A 26,786-nucleotide genomic window follows, 5' to 3' on the forward strand; every position below is an offset into this window, starting at 1 on the left:
CAAACTGTACAGAGATATGAGCAAGGAAACAATTGCTGGTGAAAATATGAGACTGGATCTCACGCCAATAGCTGATCGCTGTCGAACATAGATTTTGAAATCAAGACGAAAGGTAAGTCATTTCGAAGCGCAAATGACTCGCTGAACAAGGATATGGAGGTACGAAGATTGAGAAAGAAAATAAATTCAAGTGAGTGACACGTCAAGTCTCGGTTGATCGCCAACCAAGGCGTCGGACATGGAATTAGATAGGTGTGTGAGAAACGGCTGTGATGCATTTCATGGGCATTCACAGTTCACGATGTAGTGCTTCATCGTCGGTAGTCTTTTGAGAGTTTCGTCGGCTCAATATCTCTTCAAGGACGTCGAGCCGCTCGCGAGTAGTCCTGATAGCATGGTTCATCTCGCGATCAGACATCCTCTCATTGCGCAGCTTATCCTGTAGCTGAAGGGAACCCTGGCGCAGCTGTGAATCGGTGGGTCGGTTAGCTGCCGGGAAGGCCATCCCCTCCATGCCAACTCGATCCTCCAGCCAGCTCCAGAGTTCACTCTCCTCCCTTCGCCACATTTCTTCATAGGCAGCCAACCGTTGAGGTAAGGAATAACCAGGACATCCAATATCATGCGACATCCGCGACGTTTGAGAAGGGCTTCGGAACAAGACCATGAAAAGCAGGATGCCAATAACCAGAACAGCAACATTGCCACTCAACACCGGCTTGAGGATATCCACAACAGGCCCAAGCAGCCCATGGACCGGCTCCAGAAAGCCCCAAGACTTGGCCTGCGACACATTCGCATCCTGAGTTGTGTTAGAGGCCACAGTGGCTGTCTCTTCGGCCCCTGTATCGTTCTTTCTACGTTTACCATTTTTACCTCCTGCTTTGGTAGCGCCAGCGCCACGAGCACGCGGAGCAACAGCGGCTTTGAGGGTAGCGACAAGCTCGTTGCCGAATGTGGTTTGGCCATCAATGGCACCCTTTTCGATAGGACCTATATGTTCTTAGCGTTAGTCCACGTTCATGAAGCTGCGAAGACGGATATTACCTTTCAACCAACTCTTGCCTGACCACTCAATCGTGCAAGTCATATAAAACCGAGTTTGATTGCCCGGTGCCCATGTGAACAGATATTTGGTCTTGGTGCAAAATACATTCCCACTAGGCACATCGGGAGTCTGCGTCGAAAGGGTGACGAGGACAGCTTTCTCTAGGTCCAGAAAATCCAAGGTTTCAGTGCTGATACACTTGGTCTGCTTGGGACCAATGGAGCCATTGAGAGGTTTGATGTATGAATACTTCCTGGTTCTGCTTTCGTTTGTAAGGCCTTTCTTTTCACTCTCGAACTGGAGTTCGCCAGACTTCTGGTTTTCAACAAGAAACTTGGGAATGAACGACCCGGACGCCGGCCCAAAGACGTAAGAATACACTTTACCGAGAGGAGCTGGGATGATTTCGTCTTTGATGACTTTGTCATACTGGCCGTTGGGCTCGGTATACTCCGTTGGCGGGTGCGTCGCCGGTCCCGGGAAGTCACCATCTGCATCCCCACCTGGGCTCGATTTGCCAGCCTTCGACTCGCCGTTGGAGTTGGGCATCGCAGTCGGCGCTGTACCATTGCCATTCTGAAGCAGACCGGAGGCTTGCCGGCTCAGTCCTTTCGTGGGGAGTGAGCGCTCGCTGGCGTTCGCACTGGCGCCTCCTGGTCCGAAGACGCTTTCAGCATTGTCACCCTCCTCATCCTCGTCGTAGATCTCTTCTTCGTCGTCATCATCGCTCTCGACTTCGCTCTCGCCAGCCTTTTCGGTTTTATCACCGGTACCGGTCGCAACCCTTGTTCCGTTGACGGAGCTCTTGAGGGCCGGGTGGTTGATCTTCCAGATGTTCACCATCAGGTCATACGTGGACTCTCGACTGAGTAGACTCCGGAATGTATGACGAGCGTGCAATGTCTGGATGGCTATTGCATTGGGAAACACCATCGCAGTTGACTCTTTCTCTATGGCCACAATTTCATCGAAACTGATAACGAGAGTGGTGACCCAGCCAAGGATATTGCTGGAGAAGCAAATGTGCCCTTCGGAGATGTAGATACGTCCCGCCAGGATGATCTCTCTCTGCAAGGCACAGCTGTAATCTTCAATGAGGTAGTCATCCTCGGGAACACTACGGAACAGTTGATGGAAATCCCGGTTTCTCTTCTTACTCGCCACAGCGAACCCTGTCAGGCGAGGAACACTGGCATTGGCGCCTGGTACCCCCAGGGCAATAACGCTAGCACCAGCCAGTCCCACCGTTGATGCGGTCGCACCAGAAGAGCCTCGATGACGCCTCTGAGCCAGTCGACTTCGCACGCTTCCGCTTCGATAAGGCCGAGTGCCAGTTTCGCCCTCGAATATGCTACCGCTCGGGGTGGTTTGGTCACCATCCACGCGTGAAAGGGAGTTGGTTGATTGCAACTCCAGGCCCTCCTCTGCCGGATGCGCTGACGATTGTTCAGAAGGCTTTTCATAAGCCATATAGACCGCACGCGCAGCGTGTTGATCCTCAAGTCTTGCTGCCTCCTCATCTTTCTTGTATGCGGCACGTTTCTCGGGTGCCCTATCAGGTTTCGTGATCACAACGCCATCAGGAGTCGAAACAGAACCGCCAGAAGGCGCATCAATGTCAAGATGGCTGAAATTCAAGTCCCCGGACCCCAGCGTATCGATGGCAGATGGTTTCCTCTCCCCGATTGACCTCTCGTTCTCTTTCGAGCCTTCGGCTGTGCTCTTGGACTGTGATTCGTCAGAGGCTGCGGGTTCAGGTTGGGCCACCGTCCGCGCCTTGGCTTGTGGATTGAGGCTGCTACTCAGAGTCGACGCGGCATTTTGAGCGGCGGAAAAGACGGAGGAGAAGAAACCAGTTTGCTGGTTGCTGGACGGGGACCTGGAAGGGGCTTTAGGTTCTTCGGCGGTAGGGGTCAACGCGGATATAGAGTTTGAGAGTTTACTAGGCTTGTGAGATGCAGAGGACGCAGACCGCACACGTCGGTGCGAGATCATGTTTCCAGACGTGCTTACAATGACGCCCGACGGTAGGTCCTTTGACTTGACAGACTCTGGAGACTCTGTGACGTCAGGGGAGGAGAATAATTTAGGGAATTCTGAGCGGCTAATAGTCGGAGTGGGAGGGGTCACGGTTGTTTGAGGTGCAGGGTGCGCAGTATGTGGCGGCGTTCTCGGTGGGTTGGGTCCATCAGGAATCCGCAGAGGCTTGTCCTCCTTGACATCCGTCAGAATTGGCGGGGGCACAGGAGGGGGCTCGACTTCCATGGTCTGGCTTCGCTTCGATGAGAGACTGCTTCTTCTGCTCAACAGGCCGCCGCTCTTCGTACTCGCGCCCGAGGTAGAAGATGTTCGTTCGCGATTGGTATCCTTCTTGTTTGAATTGGAGCTAAACGCATTTTTCAGCCGCCTGCCCGGCGAGACGCTGCGCTTCTTACTGCTGCGCTCCTCTGGGATACTCAACATAGGGCCCGATGCGGTAGCGGGTCTGGAGAGTTCTCCTTCCAGGAAAGTCTCCGAGGCAGTTGCACTGGGCCCACTGACGGCGGATTCGACGTCTGCCTGCGTCTCGTCGGTGTCATTTGGGTCCACAGAGGTAGTCTTGATTAATGGGGAGGAGGAAGTGTAGAAGCCGGTATGGGAGTTTCGGGTAGTGAGAGGAGGAGTCCTTCAGATGTAACGGGGGAGTGTCAGTAACTAAAATGCTTCTCTTGTATGGTAGAGGAGCCATGCGTCAACGCTTACCGATCAGGCTCAGAATCGTCAGTTAGAAGAGTGATGACTTCGCCTGGCGGGCTCAGATTGTCATTCGCCGACGAGGACTCGCCGCGAGACTCGTTTGATCGACTCTCCTGTAGGTCCGGGTCATTCTCCGAGACTAGTGACAGTTCCTCCGTTTGCTTCTGCTCCTTCTCCTTCTTTCGCTTCCGCCGAGCATTCAGTAGCTTGGAGAACCCGCTGGAACCTGCCTTTGCGGTTTCGGCCACTTCGCCTGCTTGTGATTTAGGTCTATCAGAACCGGATGAGATTGACGCGCGCCCATTGCTGCGGCTGGAGCTCCACATGGTGTCTAAGTCGGCGGGAGTAGTCCAAGTTCGATTGGATTTACTGAAACCTTGTGGTTCAGTCTGGGGAACCGGAGGAGGCTCCGGGATTGTGGGTTCCTCCATGAGGAATATAGCGGAGTGCGGAAAAAAGGAAGGTATGGAGGGGACGGGTTGAGGAGCCGACGCAGAATGTGAGTAATGTTTACTCCAATCCAATCAATGATCTGAAGAAAACCTTTACTCCGGTTCTTGAGTGTGGCAGAATCAAAGTATAGAATCCTTGCCTAAGCGTCCATCAAGGACTGGTGGCTGGAATTCAGGCTGTACAATTATAGGGAGGAGGGGGAAGCAACAGCATGGGGGGAAGCGGTTGTGGACGACCGCATTCCCAGCAGCATGGTTTCACAACAAATGGAAAAGAATGTGCTGGGTTTTTACTTTCAAAAATCGAGGGATCAGAGCTTGTAGATAAAGAGTAGATAAAAATTGAAGCAAAATGAACGAAAGTCAGCGAGAGACACGATGGAGAACAAGCTTGAGAAGGCCACTTGGAAAATGACGACGACCACTGACAGGTTCACTTCCGCAGCAGCAAGCGGCGGTATTTGTATTACCACCTCCCCGATAAGGCCATGCACACTCAGCATGTAATGGCTGTCATGAAGCAGTATTACCCTTTCAAAAGTCACCCTGGACCCGGCCCACGCTTATTTTTGGATTGGGAGTGGAGTCCGTGGCTTTCTTTACGGTACATATTTTTGGCATCGAGATTCTAGATCAATCATCTAGGGTTGATAGGGGCAGGAGTACTACTAGACGAGTTACATAGTAAAGGTAGTACTTTCAAATTCCTCCTGTTCCTGATACTTTCAAATTCCTCCTGTTCCTGAAGGGTGCAAGATGCGATTGTCCGGATCAGGACCTTTATTGTGAAAGGTAAAGTAAAAGTAATGTCACGGTTTCATTTGATGCCTTAGGCGCATACGGAATTCAGTCACTTTGGCGGTCTGCGGATGGCGTCACTTCCTCTTATCACGTTATCACTTCCAGCTCTTCCAGTCATCTCACTGAGCTGCTTTTGACAACTGCATACAAGATCATTAGATACAGTCTGTATCCATGCAGCAGCCATGGAGACTGCGCCGCTCACCTTGGTAAGTGCTGGTCCTCTATGTTCCGCCGCATTCCATCCTACCAACACCACCGAATTAGGCTCATACCCACGCCCGCAACGCCGTCTTAGAGACGCGCAAAGCCAATCCCGTGGCAGCAAGCGAGGAACACGACTTGGCTGCTGGCGAATTTGCGACAGCTGCACAAAATAGTTCCGACCGTGAGGTACATTTGCATTGCTGAAATTCAACATTCAGTCAAGATCTAACGCGGTGTTCATTATCTGTCTCACAGGCCTTGCGTACTCTCCAACTGCTTGAGCAGCATCATAAGAAGCTCGCTCAAATCCTTCGCTTTCAACATGAGAATCCAGTCAGTACTACATCCGCTGCCACTGCGCAGACGGGAACTGGAGAATCGGAAACGACCAAGCTATCCCCGACCTCGCCAGAGCAAGCGCAGCAGCAGCCGCCTAGATTGGTTGGCAACACTCGGTTACCGGCAAGAGAAACCTCCTCCATTGCCAGCAATCTGGCCTCTGCACGAGGAATCCCGTCTCAACCCCGCCGTGCCTCTCCCGTTTCCCCCACTGTATCCTCGCAACAGGCGGGGGCGAGGATGACCGAGGGTCCTAGCAAGCTGAAGACCGGAGAGTCGAGACTACGAGGAACGCAAGCCCACAATTTAAGGGACCGTCCAAGCGGCGTATCTGCATCAAAACAACCCTGGTCCCCACCAGTCACCAGTCCTACCGAAATCACATCTCAGCATTTCGTGCCGCCGGAAACGGTCGAATCAGGTCGGCAGAAGAACAAGACTGCACCATCCGAGGAACCCTTCCAACGCTTCTATTCGACCTTTGAAGGCCTCATCTCCAAGATTTCCGCGCCTCTAGCATTTGCCGGTCTGCCGCTCGGTTCAGAGGCATCCACGCAGTCCGACTCCGCAAGACGCAAATCATCCGCTGCCGACACCAAAGTCGATCGCCATCAAGCAACCTCTGATCGACTCGGCCAGTTCACCGAGCCAGACGTCAGCAGGATTTTCTCCCGCGCCGCCCTCCGAGCGATCCGGGACTCAAACGGCAACGGAGCAGGGAACACCGCAGAATCATTCTACGTTGTGCCTACCACAGGCGGCACAGTCTCGTACGCCGGCATCCTCACCCGAGCCGAGAAGGAAGCCCGACGCAACAGCCTCGATGAGGCGGACGATGACTTTGTCGATGCGCGCGAGACTCCCGCATCGCCTGAGCTACGCCAGAGTCTGACGGGCTCACGCGGCCGGGCGAGTCGCGCCGCGGACAAACTCACCAGCCTGCACAACCCGAAAACCATGGAGGAACTACAGATGGAGAATCAGGCGCTCAAGCATCTATCCGATACCCTTTCCAAGCGGCTGCACATGTGGGAAGTCAACGCGCAATCGTCTTCCATGGCTCTGCAGCAGTCCCTAAAAGCAATGCACCACCACAACGGCCCGTGGCCCGACCACCCTTACGGTGCTCAGGGCTCCTCCGCCGCTGTGTCTCCCTCCGCTGCAATGGACTCAGACCAGCGTATCAAGGAACTGGAAGAGCGCATGCGCCGCAACGAGAAAGAGCTGGAGCGCGTCCGCCGCGAGAACGAGAAACTACGGGACGTCTTGGGCCGCTACCGAGAACGATGGGAGAAATTGAAGGAAGGAGCGAAGACTAGACGGGCGGAGGGTAGGGTTGCTGCGGGTTCTTCTACAGCGGATACGGTCAAGAGCGGTGACAAGCCCGGAACTACTCCCAGTGCGGATTCCAATACCCAGGAGCAGGCTGAGAGCGCCAAGTCAAAATCGGATGGCGACACGGAGAATGAAAGTACAGGGCCGGAGGCGAAAGGGGATGCCTCTGATAGCTAGCTGGCGGGTGGCCACACCATGTCGGTTGGGTTGTGCTAGACATAGCAACTCAAGGCGACATCCTCCCCAGATTCTTCAAAATGTGTTACAGTAAAGCTTCAGCAATTGAACACAATATGGGAAAGTATCAATTGAAGACGAAGAATTGTCACGTTACATATTTCTATGCCGAGGCACAGACTCCATGGATAAGTCCACAGATACTACAACTTGTCAGGCATACGCCAATCTACAAATGCCTGTCACACCTCTGGACATGTGCACAAGTTATTCATAAATAAGCTATATACACCTTCCCCAAAACGCACAACCCTCGTCCACCTGGATAAAAGAGCCAACAGCATCCACTCTACTGCACGTAAAAGGTAGCATTGCCCCTAATATCCGCGGAGCTGCTCCCCACCAACGCAGTGAACGCCCCGGGCTCAACGACATACTTCATCGCCGAGTTCCACAGCCCCAGATCCTGCACCTTGATCTTGATCTTGACAGTCTTGGTCTTCTTCGCGGGGATGACCACCTTCTCGAACCCCTTGAGCTGGCGATTCGGCACCACAACCGACGAAATCTCATCCTGGATGTACACCTGCACAACCTCCGTCCCATCCATGCTTTTGTGGGTGTTCGTCACGTCAACGCTAACGGTGACGGTATCCGAGGCAGTGACGTTCGCCTTGTCGACGGTGACAGGCCCATACTCGAAGGTGGAGTAGCTCTTGCCGTAGCCGAAGGGGTACCAGGGGAGCGGACTGCCGAAGACATACTGGTGGCCGAAGACGAGGGTGCCGTTTGGCAGCTCGTAGCCGGAGTCGCCGATGGAGCGGGCGGAGTTGAGGTAGTCGTAGTAGATGGGGAGGTCGCCGACGTAGGAGGGGAAGCTGACGGAGAGCTTGCCGGAAGGGTTGTAGTCGCCGAAGAGGACGTCGGCGAGGGCGTTGCCGCCTTCCTCGGAGGGGTAGAATTGCTGGACGAGCGCAGCGGTGGAGTTGGAGAGCCAGGTCTCCGTTACGGGCTTGCCGCTGCTGAGGACGACGATGGTGGGGACGCCGGTGTCGACGATGGCTTTGATCAGGGGGGCTTGGGCGCCGACGAGGGAGAGGTCGTTTACGTCGACGTGTTCGCCGGTCCTGCGTAGGGTTTAGTTCGCGATGTAGGGTATTTGTTTGCAGGGAGTGACTCACGTTGCATTGAGCCCTTGCCACAGCTCCATCTGGTCTCTTGACCAGGTGCCAACGACGACAATGGCCACGTCGGATTTCTTCGCTGCCTCGACGGCCTCGGCGAAGCCGGACTGGTCGTTGCTCCATCGCTCGCATCCCTTGGCGTAGTGGATGTTTGCCTTCTTACCAACCGCAGCCTTGATGCCGTCCAGGGGAGTGACGCCCCGGTACTGGCTCTTGTAGACCACATAATCTCCGTACTAATCATTATGAGCAACATTATACATGTCATGAGCCTTGCAGAGGCACTTACATTCATAAATCCATGGGCCATGGGTCCGATAACGGCAATGTCACCCTTCTTCTTCAGAGGAAGGGTGTTGTTATGGTTTTCCAGCAAAACAATGGACTCCTTGTCCAACTGTCTAGCAAGCTTGACGGCTTCCTTGCTGTGGATGAGCTTGTTCCATTGGGACTTGGGGGCAGCGGGATAGGGGTTTTCAAAGAGGCCCATCTCGAACTTCGCTCTCAGCACTCTTGAGACGGCGGTGTCGACAGTCTTGATATCAAGCTTGCCGGCCTTGATCAGTTCAGGGATCTTCCGGAAATTGCTTTGCATATGTCAGCAAGGAACAATCAGATCCCAGGTAGAAACTTACAAAGAACCACCACCCATCTCGACGTCGTTACCGGCAGGAAGAACCTGGAGAGTGACGGCTTCCATGTCAATAGGGTTGCTTCTGCAGAGCTTGAAGGCCGAGCACAATCTATCTGTGCCGCCGGCATCACTCATGACAAAGAAATCGTAGCCCCATTCGCCTCTCAGGATCTCGGTCAGAGTATGGTAGTCCGAAACAGCAGGGATGCCGTCATACCTAAGCAAGTTGTCAGCAGCTTCTTGCGGTCACTGTCAAAACACACTTACGAGTGATAAGCACTCATGATACTCCATGCGCCAGCGTCAATGATCGCTCGCTTGAACGACGGGAACCAACTGTCTAGATCAGTATCAATTCGCGTCTTGATCCTTGGCCACTTACGTTGTGCGCAGATATCTCTCGCCTCCGTGAACAGGAGCAGTGTTGATACCCTGTTCAGGCTGGCTGAATCCTATAAAGTGCTTGACCATCGAGGAGACGTTGAGGCTCTGGAGGCCCTTGACGTAGCTATATCCCATCTCTCCCGAAAGGTATGGATCTTCGCCGAACGTTTCTTCAACCTAGGAGCGGTTATGTAAGTGCCCTGCATGATAGGAAGACTGAACGCATGGCCTACCCGACCAAACCGCAGCTCGCGAGCCAGGTCCACGACAGGAGCAAAGATCTGGGTGACACCAAGTGTACGAGCTTCCTGGGCCACGTATTTGGCCATCTCTTGCACCAGCTGTAATTCTCTGTTAGATTTGCCCCAAGCAACAAGATGCAGAATACGTACCTCTCTGTTGAAGGAGCAGCCATACGCAATAGGCGAATTGAAGATTGTCGCGTTGCCAGTCAAGAAACCATGAATACCTATAGACGATCGAATGCCATCAGCATTTGACACGAGTCACACATATCATCAGCCATACCCTCAGTCTGGACAAGCGCCGGAATTCCAAGTGTCGTGTTCTGCATAAGATAATCTTGGGCTCTCTTGACATTGGTAGCAATCCAATCCCAAGAAACGGGATAGCCAACTGGAAGTATCGTCAATGCTATCATTCGCTTGAAGTCAGGGTCCGGTTTGTCTACCATAGAACGATCCCGCCTTCATCTTCATATTCTCGACGAGACCGGTGTAGTTGAATGCTCCGCTGGTAGAATTCATCCAATTGGTAATATCACCTGCAACCAACTCAATCAGCTTTGTCAATGAATGTGGTTATTAAAAGCAAAGGGGATTGAATCAACGAACCCTGCATCAATTGGGCCATCTTATCATCGATCGTCATCCTGCCTAGAAGATCGCTCACTCGGTCTTCCACAGGCGCACTGGGATCTTTGTACAGCGGCATCGAAGCAGCTTGTCCCGTAGACAAAGCCGACACAAGCTGCAAGAGCAGCAAGCTCTTGGAGAGAAAAGTTCCAACCATCCTGGTGCGAAGATGGACAGATTCAAACTGTCCCTGTAGAAACAATAATTGCGAAATCTCTCCTCAGCGAGCCATGCAGGGGACAGAGACGCAACCAGAAAAAGAAAAAGACAATTGATCCACGAGGGAGGCACGGCGATTTATCTATTATTTACCACGCTGCTGCAGACTGCGCTCTGCAGTCTCCGCAGTACACGCCATTATCCAGTAATTACTCTTGTGTCTCGGCATGTGGCTAGGCCATGCTCGGAGCAGGAAAAAGGTAAAAATAAGAGGCCATCGTAATAAATTGCCTTCAATGCTGCCATCGCAATCTAATAGACCGAGTGCATTGTTTGACACAGAAGAGGCAAGCGTTCAAGCTATCGTGCTTTAGGTTGGAGGTTAGGTCTAGTGCGGAGATGAGTCCGGCTCGAAAACACCATTAGGGCCTTAGGGGAGATGAGAAAGTCATATACTGGCGAATGAATACATCAGCGTGGTACGGAGCAAAGATCCACACTCCATGAAATTGGCTTGGAGCCTTCAACAGCAATGCCAATCGCAAATGCTAAGGAACTAGGGATGGAGTTGGGCCGATATCCCCGGAATTGTAGCGATGAGAAGATGCGGAGAAGCATTCGGACGGCTAAATTCAAGGAAGAGTTTAGCAGGATGAATGCCTAGTGGCTGACTTGAATGTGGTTTTGGCAGGATTCAATCAAAGCGAGCGTCGAGACTGGTGAGGAATAAATGATCCATGCTGGGATCTAAGGGAGTTAGGGTGCTGCAAGATGTATTTTCCACCTATGGAATCATCGGATGCAAGTCAACGCAGAAACCACAAGAGAAATCCTGCACCCGTTAGCTGATCATTTTCCGCAATTGCCATGATAGCGGCCGAGGTCAAGGATTGCTTTACCTCGTAAAGGATTTTGGGACTGGAAGCATGGGAGCCAGGGGAGAGGAGAATGGAAGTGGAACTGCTCTGGCTGGGAAAGATCCCCCTGAATTGTTGAAAAGATATCCATTAGACCTCAATTATCACCAGGACTCGCATTGCAATGGCTCAATGGTTATGTATATAATGGAGCCAACCCCGGCAATGTCATGTCCAAGTGTGAAACTACTATTATAAGATAGGAACCGTATATCATGGATATATAGACTCAGAATCAAACCGGCCAACCACCCATTATTACAACAATAACAACAAATATGTACCGACGACTGGAATGAGCCTGCCGCCGCAGAGAAGAAACTGCTCCGTCCAGGCCTACGTCCGCGTATCTGCGCCACTTTCGCGACCACCCCCTCCATCATGAGTCTCGGTGCTACTGTCATTCTCGTCTGCTTCGACTGCTGTCGTATTGTCCAACGCCTTGTTGCTGCTGTTAGGCTTTCGTAGAGCGCCACCAAGCCATGCTAAACCTCCACTCCATGAATCACTAAGGCTGCGAAGTCGGGTGAGCGTGGTGATACCGTTTCCACTTTGATTGATGGACTGATCTTCAGAGTCTACTGCCGGGGTGGAGTTACCAACGAGCCCAGGAGCCGTCGGGAGATCCCCAGTAGAATGGAGTCGAGCAGTCGCAAGTTGGAATGGAAGATGCTGGTCCACACCCGCATCCACCTCATCTGAAGGGCCTCTGTCCCTGTTGCGCATGTAGCCGTCAAAGGCTATTGTGCTTAGCTGCTTTCTTCGAGCGGATCGCTTATGCGACTTTCGGTCTTTCACGGGACTGGTTTCACCACGGCGAAGTGATTCGGCAACGACCGCACTGAAACCTGCCGAAAGGGTAGGGAGAAGTGGGCCGGGAGAGAAATGCTTGGATATAGAATTGCGTAGGTTCCTTGCGGGAGGAGTCTGGGGGACGGTACTTGCTCGGCCAGCCGGTTCGACGTGGTCGGGCTTGGATGGAGACGAGGGTCGGTAGCCGTGATCTTCAATACCAGGGGCAGGAGGAAACTGCAAGAGGACTGCTGAATCAGTGTTGGCAGTTTCGGACTGTTTCGGAGGAGTGGCTGGTCGGTGAAGCTGCGGTTCGGATTTGGAAGCCTGAACGTGTTGTTCCAAGTGGTCCGCCCATGGGTTCGTCAACAGTGAGTGAGAGTGCGAGTGCAAAGAAGACGGATGCCCGGGAGACGGCTGTGTAGGAGATTCCGCGGTCAAGGAGCCGACAGGAGATGAAGGAGCAGCGGACAGAGCACCCTTGGGAGTGAGTTGGTCCTCATCAACGTCCTCAATTCCATTGCCCAGTAAAGATCCCGACGGGGACTGTAGATCGTTCTCATCAGGTATTGATTGCCTCTGCCCGAGTTTGGCTGTCCTAGCTTGATGCGCAGGAGGGGCAATGTCAACATTGTCCTGATACTGCTCTCCTCCCAGAAGCCCAATCGCTTCTTCCTCGTCATCAATGGAGAAAGAAGACTCGTCATCTGCACGGGCTCTGCCACTCGTGATAAAGTACACGCCTAGGAATGTCATAAGGCAGCCAGAGACAAACTTTGAGGCGCGCTCGGCGGTGTAGTTCTCAAAGTCGCGGTATAACACAGCACTTCCAACGATAACCGACAATGTGAAGAGTACGAACTGCGTTGGGATGACTTGGGTGGAATCAAAACGTTGCAAAGCCCGGTTGATGTACCGAATCTGCATCAGAGCGCTGAAAACAAGGACAAACACCAGTAAATAGGTGACTGGAAAGGTAATAGCATGCCAAAGCGTAAATGACAGCAGTGACGAGACACCTTTTGTCGACAATGCGGTATATCCACCTTGACATCTGAATGAGTACTTGGTTCACACGATCAAAACAACCGCATCAATAATGACAGAGACTTACCAAACAGCGCGACTAGCCCGACATCTATCAGGATGGTTCGAGAGCCATACTTGTGGCTCACCCACATGAGGGCGATTATCAAGCAGGCTGTCAGACCCAAGTACAGCTCGAATTCCCAGCGCGTGATCATGACCCATATATCATGGGGACCGATTTTCTCTTCCGACGAACTGGCACTGAGCACGACCACAACAGCACCGGCGATTGCAATGAGCACCCCCCAGGCATCGCGTTGGCGAAACTTCTCCTTGAGCATTATTGGGGCAATAACGCAGTTTGAGATCAACGCGACGACGCCTAGCGGGGACACAATCGATGCAGGAGCAAACCCGTACGCCATGAAGTTACCGATCTCGCCGAGACACATGAGCACGATGCCCGCCCACCAGTACGGCGAGCGGAGGTATGATTTGCGCCGGCCATGGCGAGAATCCTTATCCCCGGCACGAATAGTTTGGTCCGATAGAAAGGACTCGCGTAGGCGACCGCGCGGGCCTGATTCTCCATCCGAGAACTCGTCGCTCCATCTTAGAAAGTCCTCGGGCAATTCTGGCCCGGAATCCGGAGACTCGTCTCGATAACGAGGAAACGGACGTCCCTCTCGTCTAGGTTCTCTGCCATCCTCTTCGTCTACGGTAGCTCCGTAGACACCTGCTGCATTCCGGCCCGAGTTGGCCCGTTTCCACTGTATCTCCCTTTGTAGCTTGCTCTGCTCCCACTCCCTCTCGATCCGGATGTGAGCGTAACGTTGAATATTGAGCGCCAGAGATATGAGCACGTTTCCCACCAATGCAGTCACAATACCAATCAGAGACGACCATTCATGTATATGCCCTCCATTGTGGCCGCCGGTATTCGGATCAGAGCCCGATGTCGACGAAGGTAAATGTTGAAACGATGAAGAGGCGGATGCGGTGGCGGTCGGAGTAGGGGCGAAAGAAGTGACAAGAACCGTAAGCAGGCCTGCGGCTAAGGGCTCCTCTTGAAAGGAAGCCATTCAGATGTAAGAAAGAAGCGACCAGGTAGGGGGCAAAGAACGGGTTGAGGAGCTTCGAGAGCTCCGCTGACACACGTTGAGACGAATCGATCGTTATCACCCGGGCCAAAATACTCAATATGATGCGGAAAACGGAGGATTGAAGACTGAGGATGAGAACTCGATGGGTGCAGTCCAGACGCTGAAAGAAACCGATCTGATGAAACGATGCTCGATTTCAGCAGTAAACAATCACTCATGCTGGTAAAAAATGGCGCATTCTGTTCCGTGACTCTACTAAGCTCCAAAGCTTTATATCTGCACTTCCCAAGACAAAACAAGACTTCTGGAAACAATGAAAGAGGAACGATGTCGGCCAGCAACGGACAGAAAGGGGTGGTCTTGCTGTCGTTCACGAGCAACTGTAGAACAACCGGGATGGTCGGAGGATTGGCCGGGCGCGGATTTAGAATGGCGAGAATACGAACGATCGCTCGGACGATCTAATTAAGAAGGCAGCGGATGAGAACACACTCAAGCGCAGCATCGTGAGTAGTGACAAGGCTAAGGCAGACAGGTCGGTGCGAGCTCATAGCCTTTTTGAGTAAGGTAGAGAGAGAAAGCGACTATCGAAGTGCCATTTTCCGCCTGGAGGATCATCATTGGTCTGACCTCCACAACAGCCTGGAAAGCCATCAGTGGACACCCCACCCCTCCTGTCCAACGTCATCGAGCATCAAATTTCCCACCGGCTGACAATTCTCTCTGCTGCTACTTGAGTCTAATGTGCATAAAATCCTGATAAATGCATACGGACGAGGGTATCTCTAATTATTGATGCTAATCCATCGATGATAGTTTTGGATCTGATTACACTAAACAGACAGATCATGTTCCCCCGCAACGCCGTCCATCTTGCATATATATACATTAGCGTTCGAAAAGACCCCTACCCGAGCTGCAAGAGAGTGGAAAGTGCCACGAAATCAGGAACGTAGAAAGATTCTTTTGGGGCGATCCTTTCACCGCTTGGCCCTCTTCTTATCGGGTTCTTGCTCTTCCTCGTCATCGCTCAGCTCTCTGAATATCGGTACTGGCTGTGTTTCTTTCCATGCCTTGGTGAAAATCGGGTCTTTCTCGGCCTTCTCGGCATACTTCAGCAGCGCCTCGCGAGGGTCTTCGTCTCGCATGGAACTAAGAGGAATATTTTCGCGGATATGCCGTTCATCCGGCTGCGATTTTGCAAAAGGAGTAGTTGCCGGCAGATGTGGTCGTCGCGGGTCTCTGGAACGACCCGAAGCCGTGAGCCCGATGGTAGGATGGCGGGCAGACCAGGTAGCCGAGCTGTAGTGAGGGACTCCGTTCGATCCGACCACAACGGAGTCGCCCGAGATACCAGCAGACAGGTCCATGGTAAGCGACGGGTCATCGTCGATATGGCGACGTTTAGGCGCCCTGGACATGACCAAGGCAGCTCCCTTGGTCGACATATTGGGATTGTACAGAACATGTGTCTCAGCGTTGGCGGAACCAGTAATGATCTGATTGAGCTTTTCATGCCAGAGAACAGTGATGAGAGATGACCCAGGCGTGACTGGCGTGACAAGCTCAGGTTTCAGGGTAGCTGGGTTCAGGATGTGTAGATGACCAGTCTCTGAGCCTGTAATGACATTGGCCGACGTAGGTGAGAAGATAATGTTGGAAGACGGATAACGAGCTGAAATCGATGGATGCGAGACGGTGGTGATTGGCTGTTTAAATTTTCGAGTGTCCCAGAGCTTGATGGTATCGTCCCCTCCCTTGGTGATGACTAGTCTTCCGTCCGAGCTGATGTCCAGTCCACTCGTCCATGTATCACGAGTATGCGCATCTCTGATCTCTCCACTAGGCCGAGTGAACGGTCCATTCCCTCCCCACATCAGCAAGCTTCCGTCGAGGGCAGCAGCGACGAGAATACTAGGGCCGCCCTGTTTGGGAGAGCCCCATGCGACAGCGGTCATCTTGCTCCGACCAGCGGATCCAGCCACCCTAGACTTGTGTACAATGACCTCCTTTTGCGATCGCCCGACGTTCGCGTCCCAGATGCGAACCGTGCTGTCCGTTCCTGCGGTGACGCACAAGTTGTAATCGGTCGGAGACCAAGCGCCACTAGTCACTTCCGCTATATGGCCTTTGGTGTTATGAAGATCTCTTAGGTACATGTCTCCCTTCACAAATTCGGTTAAGGTATCGCCGTCGCGGTCCAGAATCCGAGGTTGCGGCGTTGCCGAAACAACCATGACATGACTTGGGGACAGAGGATTGAATGCGACATAGTGCACCGGGTGTGTTTCTTGGGCGGCGGATTGCTTCTTAGCAGATGGATCGACGGATTTGAATGCGCGTACAGTAGACGGTGTCATAGAGGCAAAGTCATGGAGCTTGAGTGTGCAGTCAGTCGAGCCTGTAATCAATCGCGCTCCTGCCGGATCCACCGTCATGGTCGTCACTGCGCGCTCATGTGTCTTGATAAGAAGCTCGTGAGAGACTGGGAATTCGTCCTCCTCCTCGTCAGAGTCATCATCGTCGTCGGAATCATCTTCTGAATCGGCTTTTCCATTGTGTCCTCTTGTCTCATCTGCGGCTTCAGCGTCTCCGACTGCCGGTTTGGTGTCAGTATCTTCCTCTTTATTGCCATCTGGTTCGGCTGAAAGTTTCGACCGCTTGGTGCGGTCGATCTGGGCATTCACATCAAGCTGCTTTTCTTGCTTGCCGAAGCTACTCGGGAAGAATTTTTTGAATGCTTCTTCGTCGAACCCGTCCATTGTGATCGAAAAATCTTGCAAAGTGCTTATTCAAAGCTAATCGGAAAATGACTTGATGATGTTACAACTGCTTCCGTTTGCCACTTTTGCAATGTTTGCGGTGTTTGCATCTACAGTGTCTTATCAAGTCTCCACAACTACGAAGCGGTAGAGGTAAACATCACCATAGAGATTGGTAGCTCGGTTCACTAGTAGAATACATCATGGAAGGGCTCTTAAAGAGAAGCCATCTTGCTCGATTTACGTAGCCATAAGGCACCTATTGACCATATTCCCGCCTTACAAATACAAGCCCTCCACAGGACCGCCATCCTGCTTAGTCTTCATGATCCGTTCCCTAGCGGCACGGAAATCATCCATTTGCACCCTCATACGGCGCTCTCTCAGCGCCATCAGACCGGCCTCTGTGCAAATAGCTCGGATATCAGCACCAGAGAGATCGTCTTTCTGGTTGATGAATTCATCGAGGTCAACGTCATCTCCGAGAGACATCTTGGACGTGTGCAGTGTGAAGATCTTCTTCTTGGTATTTTCTGTGAATTGTCAGTCAACGAACCACAGCAAGCTCCTTAGCAGGACACTCACGGTCTGGGTTTTCGAAGAGAATCTTTCGGTCAATACGGCCCGGACGGATCAAGGCAGGATCCAGAGTCTCAATCTTGTTTGTGGCCATAATAACCTTTACATCACCACGGTCGTCGAAACCATCCAGTTGGTTAAGAAGCTCCAACATAGTACGCTGGATTTCTCGTTCACCGCCAGATGTAGAGTCGTAACGCTTGGTACCGATGGCATCAATTTCATCGATGAAGACAATCGAGGGCGCATGCTCGGCAGCAACCTGGAAAATCTGTCGCACCAACCGAGGACCATCTCCCAGGTATTTCTGGATCAGCTCACTTCCGACAATTCGAAGGAAAGTGGCGCTGGTCTGGTTTGCAACAGCCTTGGCAAGCAAGGTTTTACCGGTACCAGGAGCACCGTAGAGAATGACACCCTTTGGCGGCTTGATACCCATCTCCTCATACAGTTCCGGGTGGAGCAAGGGCAACTCGACAGACTCTCGGACTTCTTGAATCTGCGACTCGAGACCACCAATATCTGCGTACGACTCGGTTGGTGCCTTGTCGAGTTTCATGACTGAGACCAGAGGATCGGACTCTTCCGTCAGCACACCGACGACAGATACAGACTTGTGATGCAGAAGGATGCTGGCACCAGGCTCCAGCAGATCCTTGTCGACAAAGGACATGATAGAAACGTAGTACTCGGGGCCGGTAGCACTCGAGACAATCGCATGGTCATCGTCAATCAGCTCCTCCAGGTTACCGACTCCCATGGGGCTGCCTCTCATGTCATCCACGCGGCTCCTTTCGTCCGCATTCCTGTCCATGATATCCAGGTCACCTCGGCTCACAGAGTCCAGCGTTGCCTGAGCTTTGGCCTTGCGCAGACGCTCCATATTCTCCACATACTCCTCTTCGAGCAACAGGTGGTCATGGACTCGTTGCATTCGAAGGTATCGTAATTTACATCGTGACGTAGGAAAAATGTCGGGAAGTTTTGAGGCAGTGCTAGGGCCGGCAGCCTTGCGCTTCTTCCGCCCAACCCTGGTGGTAGGTGGTGGTGGTGGTTCGTACTTGGGCTTCTCCTTCTGCAGACGTAGGCTTTGTCAGCTACTGAACTTGCGGCTTCAGAAAACGTGTCGAAGACATCGACTCACCTTCTTATCCTTGTCATCTCTCCCATCCCCGCCAGGGCCTCCACCGATGTTTGACTGCTGGTTACCCTGTTTTCAAGACACGTTAGGCTGGCTCGAACGGCACCAAGGCAACAAAGGCACTAATGACGAAAGCGCTCTGGTATACATACCATGTTCCCAGAGTCTGTGCAGTTAAGAGTTAAAAAGCGGTACCAGAATTAGTCTCCTGACGACAGCAACCTTGATACCAGCAGAGTCGTTGAAAGGGGTGGTTGATGTTAGAGGGTGGATGAAGGCGTGAACGTATTGAGTGAGTGAAGCTTCCGCTGGACAGACGGACGGAGAGCTCTCAGGTAAGCTGTTGTCGCCATCTGGTCCGGTCTTGGCGACCAGCATTCATAGCACGTGACATATCGCCTGATTTTTCGCCTAAGGCATCTCCGTTACATAGCGGACTACGGACTACGGAGTACTACCTTACCAATCTGGGTAAGAAGATCCACGGTTGACAGCCTTGCGGCCTGATGCTTTTTACTGGCGAATGATAGTGGAATTCAAGCGTCACCAGGGCGGCTGCGGGCAAGTAAATATAGCCTCTAAGGTAGACTGCCTGGTATCTAGAACACTCTGTAGTCAGGTAGCTTAAGGTAGTAGCTTTCTGCCTTACACCAGCACAATATAGTCAAAGCCCTTTTGCATTTTCAAATCTTCTGCTTTAGAGCTTCAGCTTTTAAATTCTCCTGCTGCAAAACAGCTTTCATATATCTGCTCTGTTGAGCTATCCGTGAGTATCCAAACTACTCCTCGTCTGCCTCGTCGTCCCCTCATCAATCACTCCTCGAGCCCCAGTCCTCGAAAGATAGCGAGGCTCAATATGCCTTCATCTAACAGTACCAACAAGCACGTTTACTTTTTTCTGGCTCTTCCCGTCCCACCTTCTCCCCGCTCACCATCACGCTTCGGATTGATAAAGAAGATAACTGATCGCTCTTGCTGATAAGGACCAAGTTGTTCCATAGTTAGCGACTCCGGACACTATCCTTCGGACATCAAATTTGGTTCACTTAACCACATCATCTACTCCTAAGCGTTGGTTCATCGCTTACGTGTCTGTGACTCGGTCGATCATTCCACTTATGGCTTCTAATCGAACGCGGCGTATCGCAAAGGAGATTGCGGATATTCGGGCAGATACTCATTCGCAAATTACTGCCGAACCGGTGGAAGATGACGATGTAACACATCTGCGTGGCACGTTTCCGGGGCCCCCGGGTACACCGTACGAAGGTGGTACTTATGAAGTTGATATTAAGATACCCAACGACTATCCATTTCGGCCGCCTGTCATGAAGTTCGTGACCAAAGTCTGGCATCCTAATGTGAGCAGCCAAACGGTGAGTATCGTCAGCGTCGAGCCTTTGTCTGGCCAGGAGACGGCCTCTGATGTTCGTTTAGGGCGCTATCTGCCTCGATACGCTGTCATCGGCATGGTCGCCGGTGCTGACCATCAAGTCCGCACTTTTGTCTCTGCAATCCTTACTTAGCACCCCTGAGCCCAAAGATCCGCAGGATGCAGAGGTAGCCACCATGCTATTGCGAAGACCGAAAGAGTTCGAGCGTGTCGCTCGGGAATGGGCCGTCATCCACGCTGGGGCTCCCCGAAAACACGCTGGGGAGGGTAGTGGAGGAGCAACAGACGAAACTCTCCGGCAGGAGGAACTCAGGTCTAAGGCGGAGCAAGAGAGGGAAGATCTTTCCAAGTACGTAACCACGCCGGTGCCATGTTTCATTACCTCTAGAGAATCGCATCTCATACATGTCAATAGGTACGACGGATATAACAAAGACCTGATCGATCGATTCTGCAGCATGGGCTTCGATGTGGATCGAGTGGTCGCGGCATTCAAATTTTACGGCATTGATCGAATGAATGGAGAGGACTATGAATTGGATGAAGCTTATATGGGTGATATTACCGCACGGCTCCTGGGTGAGCCGTAAGTGACGGCGCGATGACTCTTTGGGCTATTTTTGGGCAACAATAGCGAATGAAACTGATCGAATGCATGGTGCCTGGCGAACGCTCTGTTTTCAAGAGATTCTAAGCTATTTCTGTGGAGATTGTTTATGGTTGGGAACAACAACTGCCTTATGTCATGTCTTGATAAACTGTTCTTTGCTTGTTTCTGGCTCTTGTGGCCGTCTATTTTATGCCTCCTTTTCCATCTTCTGTCTCTTACTATACACTTGATACGGAGCTTCTTCAAATACAGTTCATGGTTGTAGAATGTCGCTGCTGGGCTTATTTTTAGCCAGAATTGGCCGGCAACAAGATGATATCGATAAGCGGTGGGTCTCCATTCTTTCTTGAACTCCGCCTAGCTTGATCGTCTCCGACTCTTCCTCTTTAACACAGCTTGCTCTCTTGTTGATGCACTGACGGAAATCTATTAATTTTGGTATAAAGAAAATATACCACCTTATTATCGCAGCTATATCATTCTTTCTCTAGCTTCTCCAATCGCACGACGTCCGCGGGGCCTAACGATCAAGCTCCATCAAAAGCAGGATGTTCGAGGACGATATCTATCGGACCTCATCTCAATATAAATTTTGGTCTTTCACAGAGGCCTCCTTACGATCATTAAGGGAGAACACAAATGCTGTCGCTAGCCAACGAGTCCGAGCGGCTCTGCGGAGAGCACGGGAGGCGCGACAGTCAGCCAACTCGTCGGCTGCGGGGACTCCTACAGCAGGGACTACTGCAGATGGCAAGGGAGCGGACGAGAAGGACATTGACTGTTTGACACCAGAAGAAGAGAAGGAGTTAGTGAGGTTTTATTGTGAAAAGGCCGTGGAGCTGGCGGACACATATAAGCCACCCTTGCCGACAACAGTGCGGGTGCGTATCTCGTCTGATGTTGAAGCGCATAACCGCGAATGAACAGATAACTAACGTCGCACGTCTCTCTAACAGGCCACTGCGATTCAGTACATCCGTCGATTCTACCTCAGCAACTCGCCAATGACCTACTCTCCCAAGACAATCATGCCCTGCGCTCTCTTCCTTGCAACCAAGACGGACAATTTCTACATGTCCTTGCGCCAGTTCGCCGAAAAGGTCCCAGGCGACACAACGGCAGAAGACATCATCGCCCCCGAGTTCCTCATCATGCAAAGCCTCCGCTTCACCTTCGACGTCCGCCACCCCTTCCGCGGCCTCGAAGGCGGCGTCATGGAACTCCAAGCCATGGCCGAAGGCCTGGGCCAACCCGCACCTCACCTCCCTCACCAGACATCAGAAGACCTACGCCGCGGACTCCTCGCCGTCCCGCCCGCACCAAACGCTCCCCAGTCCTCCTCAATCACAGACCGCATCGCCCGCGCACACACCACCACCCGCGAACTCCTCAAAACCGCCGCCCAAATGACCGACGCCTACTTCCTCTACACACCCTCACAGATCTGGCTGGCAGCCTTCATGCTCGCCGATCGCCCCCTGGCCGAATACTACCTCGACACGAAACTCGGCGGGCCAGCCGCTGAGAGCGCCAACGCACAAGCAGGGAACCCGCTCTACGAGCTCCGCGTGAAACTCCTCCGCACACTCAACCAGTGCGCTGCCCTCCTGCAATCATACAAGCCCCTCAACTCCGACCCCGAGCAAATGAAGAACCTCAAACGCATCGGGAAGAAGTTCTACTACTGCCAGAACCCGGAGAAGATCTCCCTGGCCGGACAGAAGCGGATCCCTGCTGCTGCTTCTGCCGCTGCCGCCGCGTCGGCAGGCGAAGGCGCCACATCGGAAAGTGAAGTCGAGAGGCAGGCGAAGAAGCGGAAGCTGGAGCGGGCGCAGAGGGATCGGGAGGCGAGGGATATCTTTGGCGGGGAGCTGGTGGCGCAACGGGTCAAGGAGGGCCAGGTTGGCGAGCAGCAGCATCCGTCGTAAAGGCTTGCGGTCAGAAACTGAGATGTACTTCTTTCTTCGAATAGATTTCGGTAATGGAACAACAACCGCAACCTAATCTGCCATTGTACTTTATTACCATTGGTCTAATCTACAAGGGGGGATGAATCGAGTTCAGTAAACCTCACTCTGTACACTACATCAGGACATGCATAGAATCAAGACTATCAGGTGAGTCATGTGATGTGCAATGGATAGATATTATAGTCATCACCGGCCCGAGTTACAAAGATGACCGGCTGAATTTAACAAGACTATATGAAGTGTCTATAACAGGTATCATGGGTGCTCATGAAAGAGGTAAAGGAACATGGAATTCAGCCATCACGCTCGGCTCGGCTCAGCTCAGCTCTAGTAGGAGGATGAGAGGTATGAAAACGGACCATCTAAACGGCGCACCAAAACAATGAGAGAAAAGGAAAGCAGAAGAATATCTCCAACAAAGAAATATGTAAAGAAAAACCGCAAGTCAGCCACTATATCACTGGCTCCAGGATACGTCATCACTCCTGGAAGAAAAAAAAAAAAAAACTTTTCTTTTTCCTTCCCTGCCGCACTTTTTATGTGTCATCTCTAAACGTCAACGTTCCAATTCGTAACAAAAATGCAGAGACGCGGGAAATGTGCTTTAAACAGCACCCTCGGAGACCATCTTCCTGCGCAGGTGGTCCTTGTACTCGCCAATAGTGCCGTCCCAGCGGCGGATGGTCTTGTTCTCGCACACCATGATGTCCTTGGCGATCTTGTCGAGGAGACGGAAGTCGTGGGACACGACGACGACACCACCGCTGAAGGCGTTGATGGCATCCGCCAAACTGTCGATGGTGGGGATATCGAGACCGTTGGTAGGTTCGTCCAGCAGAATCATGTTCGGGCTTTCGATGGCCAGCAGAGCGAAGACGATACGACTCTTCTGACCTTCGGACAGAGTACCCATGAGGGCAGTCTGGGATTCACCGCTCAGACCATAGCGACCGAGCTGCTGACGCCAGTACTGGTAGTCCTGACTCTTCTCGGGGAACTTGTCGCGAACGAAGTCGAGTGCGGACTTGGTCAAGTCGAGCTGTTCAGCAGAGTGCTGACTGTACATGCCGAGCTTCAAGTGAGTGTGACGGCTGACACGACCGGCAATGGGCTGGAGCTTTCCGGTCATGAGGCGGAGGAGAGTAGACTTGCCGACACCATTGGGGCCGACCAGTGCAGTTCGCGAGTCCATGTCAACACCAAGGTCAAGGTGCTCGTACAGAGTGTCGTCCCAGTTGCCAGAGTAAGAGAACGAAACATCATCGAAGGACAGGACGGGAGGAGGAAGCTTCTCGACATCAGCAAAACGGAAGGAGAAGACTCTGTCAGGGATAACGGGTTGAATGAAGCCTTCAGCCTCCATCTTGTCCAGAATCTTCTGACGAGACTTGGCCTGTCTGACCAAGTTGGCGTAGGTACCGGCGGAAGCAATGAACTTCTTGATGTGGGCGATTTCCTCCTGCTGCTTGTGGTAGGCCTTCATCTGGTTGGTCTCCTGTTCGCTGCGAGTCTTGTGGTACGAATCGTAGTTACCACCGTAGTAGAGGAGCTGCTTCATGCGCATGTCGATCATGTTGGTGCAGACACCGTTCAAGAAATCCTGAGAGTGAGAAACAAGCACCAAAGTGCGCTCCCACTTCTTCAGGTACTCTTCCAGCCACACACAGGCCTCGAGATCCAAGTGAGCGGTGGGGTCGTCCAGCAACAGAAGAGAAGGCTTGACGAACAGGGCCTTGGCAAGGGCCACACGCATACGCCAACCACCGGACATGTCCTTGGTCTTCTTGTGGATGGTCTGCTTGTTGAAGCCCAGACCGGTCAAAATCAGGGAGGCACGAGTGTGGAAGGTCGAAGGATCCATTTTGTCCATACGCTGGTCCATGTTAGTACACGATATTGGCATGTTAGGGGAAGTCAAAATAACTTACGTCGTACAGATCTTCCAGGATAGGGCTCTCGGGACCATCCTTTTCCAGAATCTCCTCAGCCTGCTTCTCCATGCGGTCCAGTTGGTTCTGCGCCTCAGTAACGACCCATTCCAAAGCACCAAGGTCGCTGGGAGGAGCACCCTCATTCAGAAGGTAGATATCGATGTGCTCGGGGATGGGGTACTCGCGAGTGGCGATAGCCTTGAGCAGAGTGGACTTTCCACATCCGTTCTCACCGAGCAGACCATAACGACGACCGAAGTTGAGTTCAAGGGTGGAGTCGGTGATGAGGACCTTGCCGTGAAAGACGAGGGAAGCGGAGGTGATCTTGACGTCGCGAGAGGAAGCCATCGAGGACAGAACACCGGTGGTGACACGGTCGGACAGACCGTGCTTATCCATCTGTGCGGTGAGCTTCTCGACTTCCTTCATCTTCTCCTCGGTGGTAGCGGGCTGATCTTCGGTAGGGAGAGGCTCGCCATCGGCGTCAACCAAAGGGCTCTCGTCACCCTTGACGTCCTTCTTCGACTTGGTGGTCTTCTTCTTATCGCCCTCGGCGGCACGCTTGGCGAGACGAGCGGCTTTGGAAGCAGACACCATTTTGGCGGTATGTATGGGGGGGGAGGTGATAGGGGTGGGAGGTAAAGAGAGAGGACAGGTAAAAGCTCAAAAGTCTGCCTAGGGTCGTGAACGCAGATGAAAAAAAGGCTCGACGAAAGTGGATCGATAGCGGGGAGGAAGGAGAAAATAGGTAGAGAGGGGCGACCAAAGCCTTTCAGGTGGGGTGTTTTCGAAATCTAAGAATGTATCTTTGACCTTCTATTGAAAACCCTTATCGATAAATCTTCGGGGAGGCGAATCCTCAGCCGTTACTCGGTAGTGGGACTCGAAGATCGAACTGGGTTAGATTCGAGGACAAGTAGAATGTTATATAGTACTGAGAAGCTAGTCTCAATGAACGAGAGGCCTGATGGCAAACAAACTATGGTGACCAACGCCCAAGAAGATGTTGGAAGGGATAGAGAAGTCTTTTGATGCCTTGTGGCCGTCCTTCAAAAATTCGTTCAGTGGGGCGGGTCCTGATTGGTCAAGCGACGTCACTGCACAGTACGTGGCGCCGCCATACCTGATTGGGCAGCTTTATTCACGTGACTATAGCCTTAAGCCTAAGGCATTGACAGCCTTGAGCTCTATCCAGTTGAGCGATGTCTGTGAATCTAGAGTGACCTTTCATTATGACTCTCTAGCGCTGCTCTATATGCAAAAGCTATAGACAAGCAGATCTATTGTATTCGTTGACTGACCCTCTCCAACACCTCCCTTTCTTCTGCACTGATCCAGAGGTTGTCAGGCATCAATACTTCGCCACGCCGAATGATTATTTGCTCAGGTGCATCCGTGACGCTGTCCTCAGATTCAGTGGGTTTGACACTGGGTACTTTCTCACGCCTGATGCTTTCAGCATCCTCGAGTTTCGGACGTGCAAGGCTATGCGGAGTCCACCAGTAGACGGGGAACCGCCGTTGAATGTTGTTGATCAATAATGCCACACAGAGAATCAGCGCACACCCCAGCAGCACCACCGGAACCAGGTACCAGCCCAGTTCAAAGGCCTCGGTGACGGCTAATAGAGCGGTGGCGCCGGCAGGGGGATGCGTGGTATTTGTGATAGCCATGAAGGCGACAGTGATAGCACAAGCAAGAGCTCCTCCGACTTGGGGTAACGCATGGGCATGGGGATTCAAGGCAAAGAGCTTCCCAATCGCTACACCAATGACGCTCGCTGCCAGCTGACCCACGATCATATTTCGAGGTTGAGCGAATGGGGAATCGATGGCAGAGAATTCCAGCACCGCCGTGGCGCCCTGTCAAGTCTCAGTATTGTTGCAACAGCAAGAGCCTGGAATTTCTAGGGTTAGGTAACTCACAAAACTAGCAACGATAATGGGTGCATGATGTGCCTGGAACGACGGGACTTGCAAAGAGACCTCGGCAATAACGAGAACACCACAGAATGCTCCGATGAGGGCCCAAAAGGCAATCACCAGGTTGCCAACAGCCTTAGGCGGTTGATCCCCTCTATATCCGAAGAAATGAGAGACAGGACGAGGCAGCCGGCGCCATGGTGGAGCGGGCAGATACGGGTTTAAATAGGCATCTACATCGAAGTGCCAGCGAGAGAGGTCAAAGCCTTTCGAGGGAGGTGGTACGTGCTGAGGTTGGTGCACCAT

At 52.4% G+C, this 26,786-nt stretch overlaps 10 protein-coding genes across 10 annotated transcripts, besides 1 other annotated feature; 3 read left to right on the top strand and 7 right to left on the bottom strand.

Annotated features, from left to right (window-relative positions):
- Positions 1–289: 289 nt before the first annotated feature.
- NFIA_080160 (GRAM and VASt domain-containing protein) lies at positions 290–4,215 on the bottom strand (the record flags this gene model as incomplete). The annotated part of the gene is made up of 3 exons (XM_001259970.1): positions 290–993; positions 1,048–3,713; positions 3,791–4,215. 3 exons carry the CDS (start codon positions 4,213–4,215, stop codon positions 290–292), a joined length of 3,795 nt encoding a protein of 1,264 aa, XP_001259971.1.
- Positions 4,216–4,930: 715 nt separating this feature from the next.
- Positions 4,931–4,981: a microsatellite.
- Positions 4,982–5,222: 241 nt separating this feature from the next.
- On the top strand, positions 5,223–7,095 carry NFIA_080170 (uncharacterized protein; the record flags this gene model as incomplete). Its single annotated transcript, XM_001259971.1, has 3 exons — positions 5,223–5,246; positions 5,305–5,430; positions 5,500–7,095. 3 exons carry the CDS (start codon positions 5,223–5,225, stop codon positions 7,093–7,095), a joined length of 1,746 nt encoding a protein of 581 aa, XP_001259972.1.
- Positions 7,096–7,444: 349 nt separating this feature from the next.
- NFIA_080180 (putative beta-glucosidase) lies at positions 7,445–10,329 on the bottom strand (the record flags this gene model as incomplete). The annotated part of the gene is made up of 11 exons (XM_001259972.1): positions 7,445–8,222; positions 8,277–8,515; positions 8,569–8,866; positions 8,915–9,130; positions 9,181–9,249; positions 9,296–9,474; positions 9,531–9,638; positions 9,690–9,766; positions 9,826–9,933; positions 9,989–10,081; positions 10,152–10,329. 11 exons carry the CDS (start codon positions 10,327–10,329, stop codon positions 7,445–7,447), a joined length of 2,343 nt encoding a protein of 780 aa, XP_001259973.1.
- Positions 10,330–11,584: 1,255 nt separating this feature from the next.
- NFIA_080190 (DUF803 domain membrane protein) lies at positions 11,585–14,151 on the bottom strand (the record flags this gene model as incomplete). Its single annotated transcript, XM_001259973.1, has 2 exons — positions 11,585–13,008; positions 13,155–14,151. 2 exons carry the CDS (start codon positions 14,149–14,151, stop codon positions 11,585–11,587), a joined length of 2,421 nt encoding a protein of 806 aa, XP_001259974.1.
- Positions 14,152–15,152: 1,001 nt separating this feature from the next.
- Positions 15,153–16,934, bottom strand: NFIA_080200 (WD40 repeat domain-containing protein; the record flags this gene model as incomplete). Its single annotated transcript, XM_001259974.1, has 1 exon — positions 15,153–16,934. One exon carries the CDS (start codon positions 16,932–16,934, stop codon positions 15,153–15,155), a length of 1,782 nt encoding a protein of 593 aa, XP_001259975.1.
- A 279-nt stretch (positions 16,935–17,213) lies between these two features.
- On the bottom strand, positions 17,214–19,032 carry NFIA_080210 (proteasome regulatory particle base subunit RPT2; the record flags this gene model as incomplete). Its single annotated transcript, XM_001259975.1, has 4 exons — positions 17,214–17,467; positions 17,520–18,588; positions 18,658–18,723; positions 18,850–19,032. The coding sequence occupies 4 exons, from the start codon at positions 19,030–19,032 to the stop codon at positions 17,214–17,216; spliced, it is 1,572 nt and encodes a 523-aa protein (XP_001259976.1).
- Positions 19,033–19,772: 740 nt separating this feature from the next.
- Positions 19,773–20,637, top strand: NFIA_080220 (E2 ubiquitin-conjugating protein UBC1; the record flags this gene model as incomplete). The annotated part of the gene is made up of 3 exons (XM_001259976.1): positions 19,773–20,030; positions 20,092–20,396; positions 20,463–20,637. The coding sequence occupies 3 exons, from the start codon at positions 19,773–19,775 to the stop codon at positions 20,635–20,637; spliced, it is 738 nt and encodes a 245-aa protein (XP_001259977.1).
- Positions 20,638–21,205: 568 nt separating this feature from the next.
- On the top strand, positions 21,206–22,585 carry NFIA_080230 (TFIIH complex kinase subunit CCL1; the record flags this gene model as incomplete). The annotated part of the gene is made up of 2 exons (XM_001259977.1): positions 21,206–21,538; positions 21,614–22,585. 2 exons carry the CDS (start codon positions 21,206–21,208, stop codon positions 22,583–22,585), a joined length of 1,305 nt encoding a protein of 434 aa, XP_001259978.1.
- Positions 22,586–23,231: 646 nt separating this feature from the next.
- Positions 23,232–25,155, bottom strand: NFIA_080240 (ATP-binding cassette family ATPase ARB1; the record flags this gene model as incomplete). Its single annotated transcript, XM_001259978.1, has 2 exons — positions 23,232–24,500; positions 24,556–25,155. 2 exons carry the CDS (start codon positions 25,153–25,155, stop codon positions 23,232–23,234), a joined length of 1,869 nt encoding a protein of 622 aa, XP_001259979.1.
- Positions 25,156–25,838: 683 nt separating this feature from the next.
- On the bottom strand, positions 25,839–26,786 carry NFIA_080250 (HPP family protein; the record flags this gene model as incomplete). Its single annotated transcript, XM_001259979.1, has 2 exons — positions 25,839–26,420; positions 26,484–26,786. 2 exons carry the CDS (start codon positions 26,784–26,786, stop codon positions 25,839–25,841), a joined length of 885 nt encoding a protein of 294 aa, XP_001259980.1.

Source organism: Aspergillus fischeri, genomic scaffold (assembly GCF_000149645.3).
Source record: "Aspergillus fischeri NRRL 181 1099437636264 genomic scaffold, whole genome shotgun sequence".
Lineage (NCBI taxonomy): Eukaryota > Fungi > Ascomycota > Eurotiomycetes > Eurotiales > Aspergillaceae > Aspergillus > Aspergillus fischeri.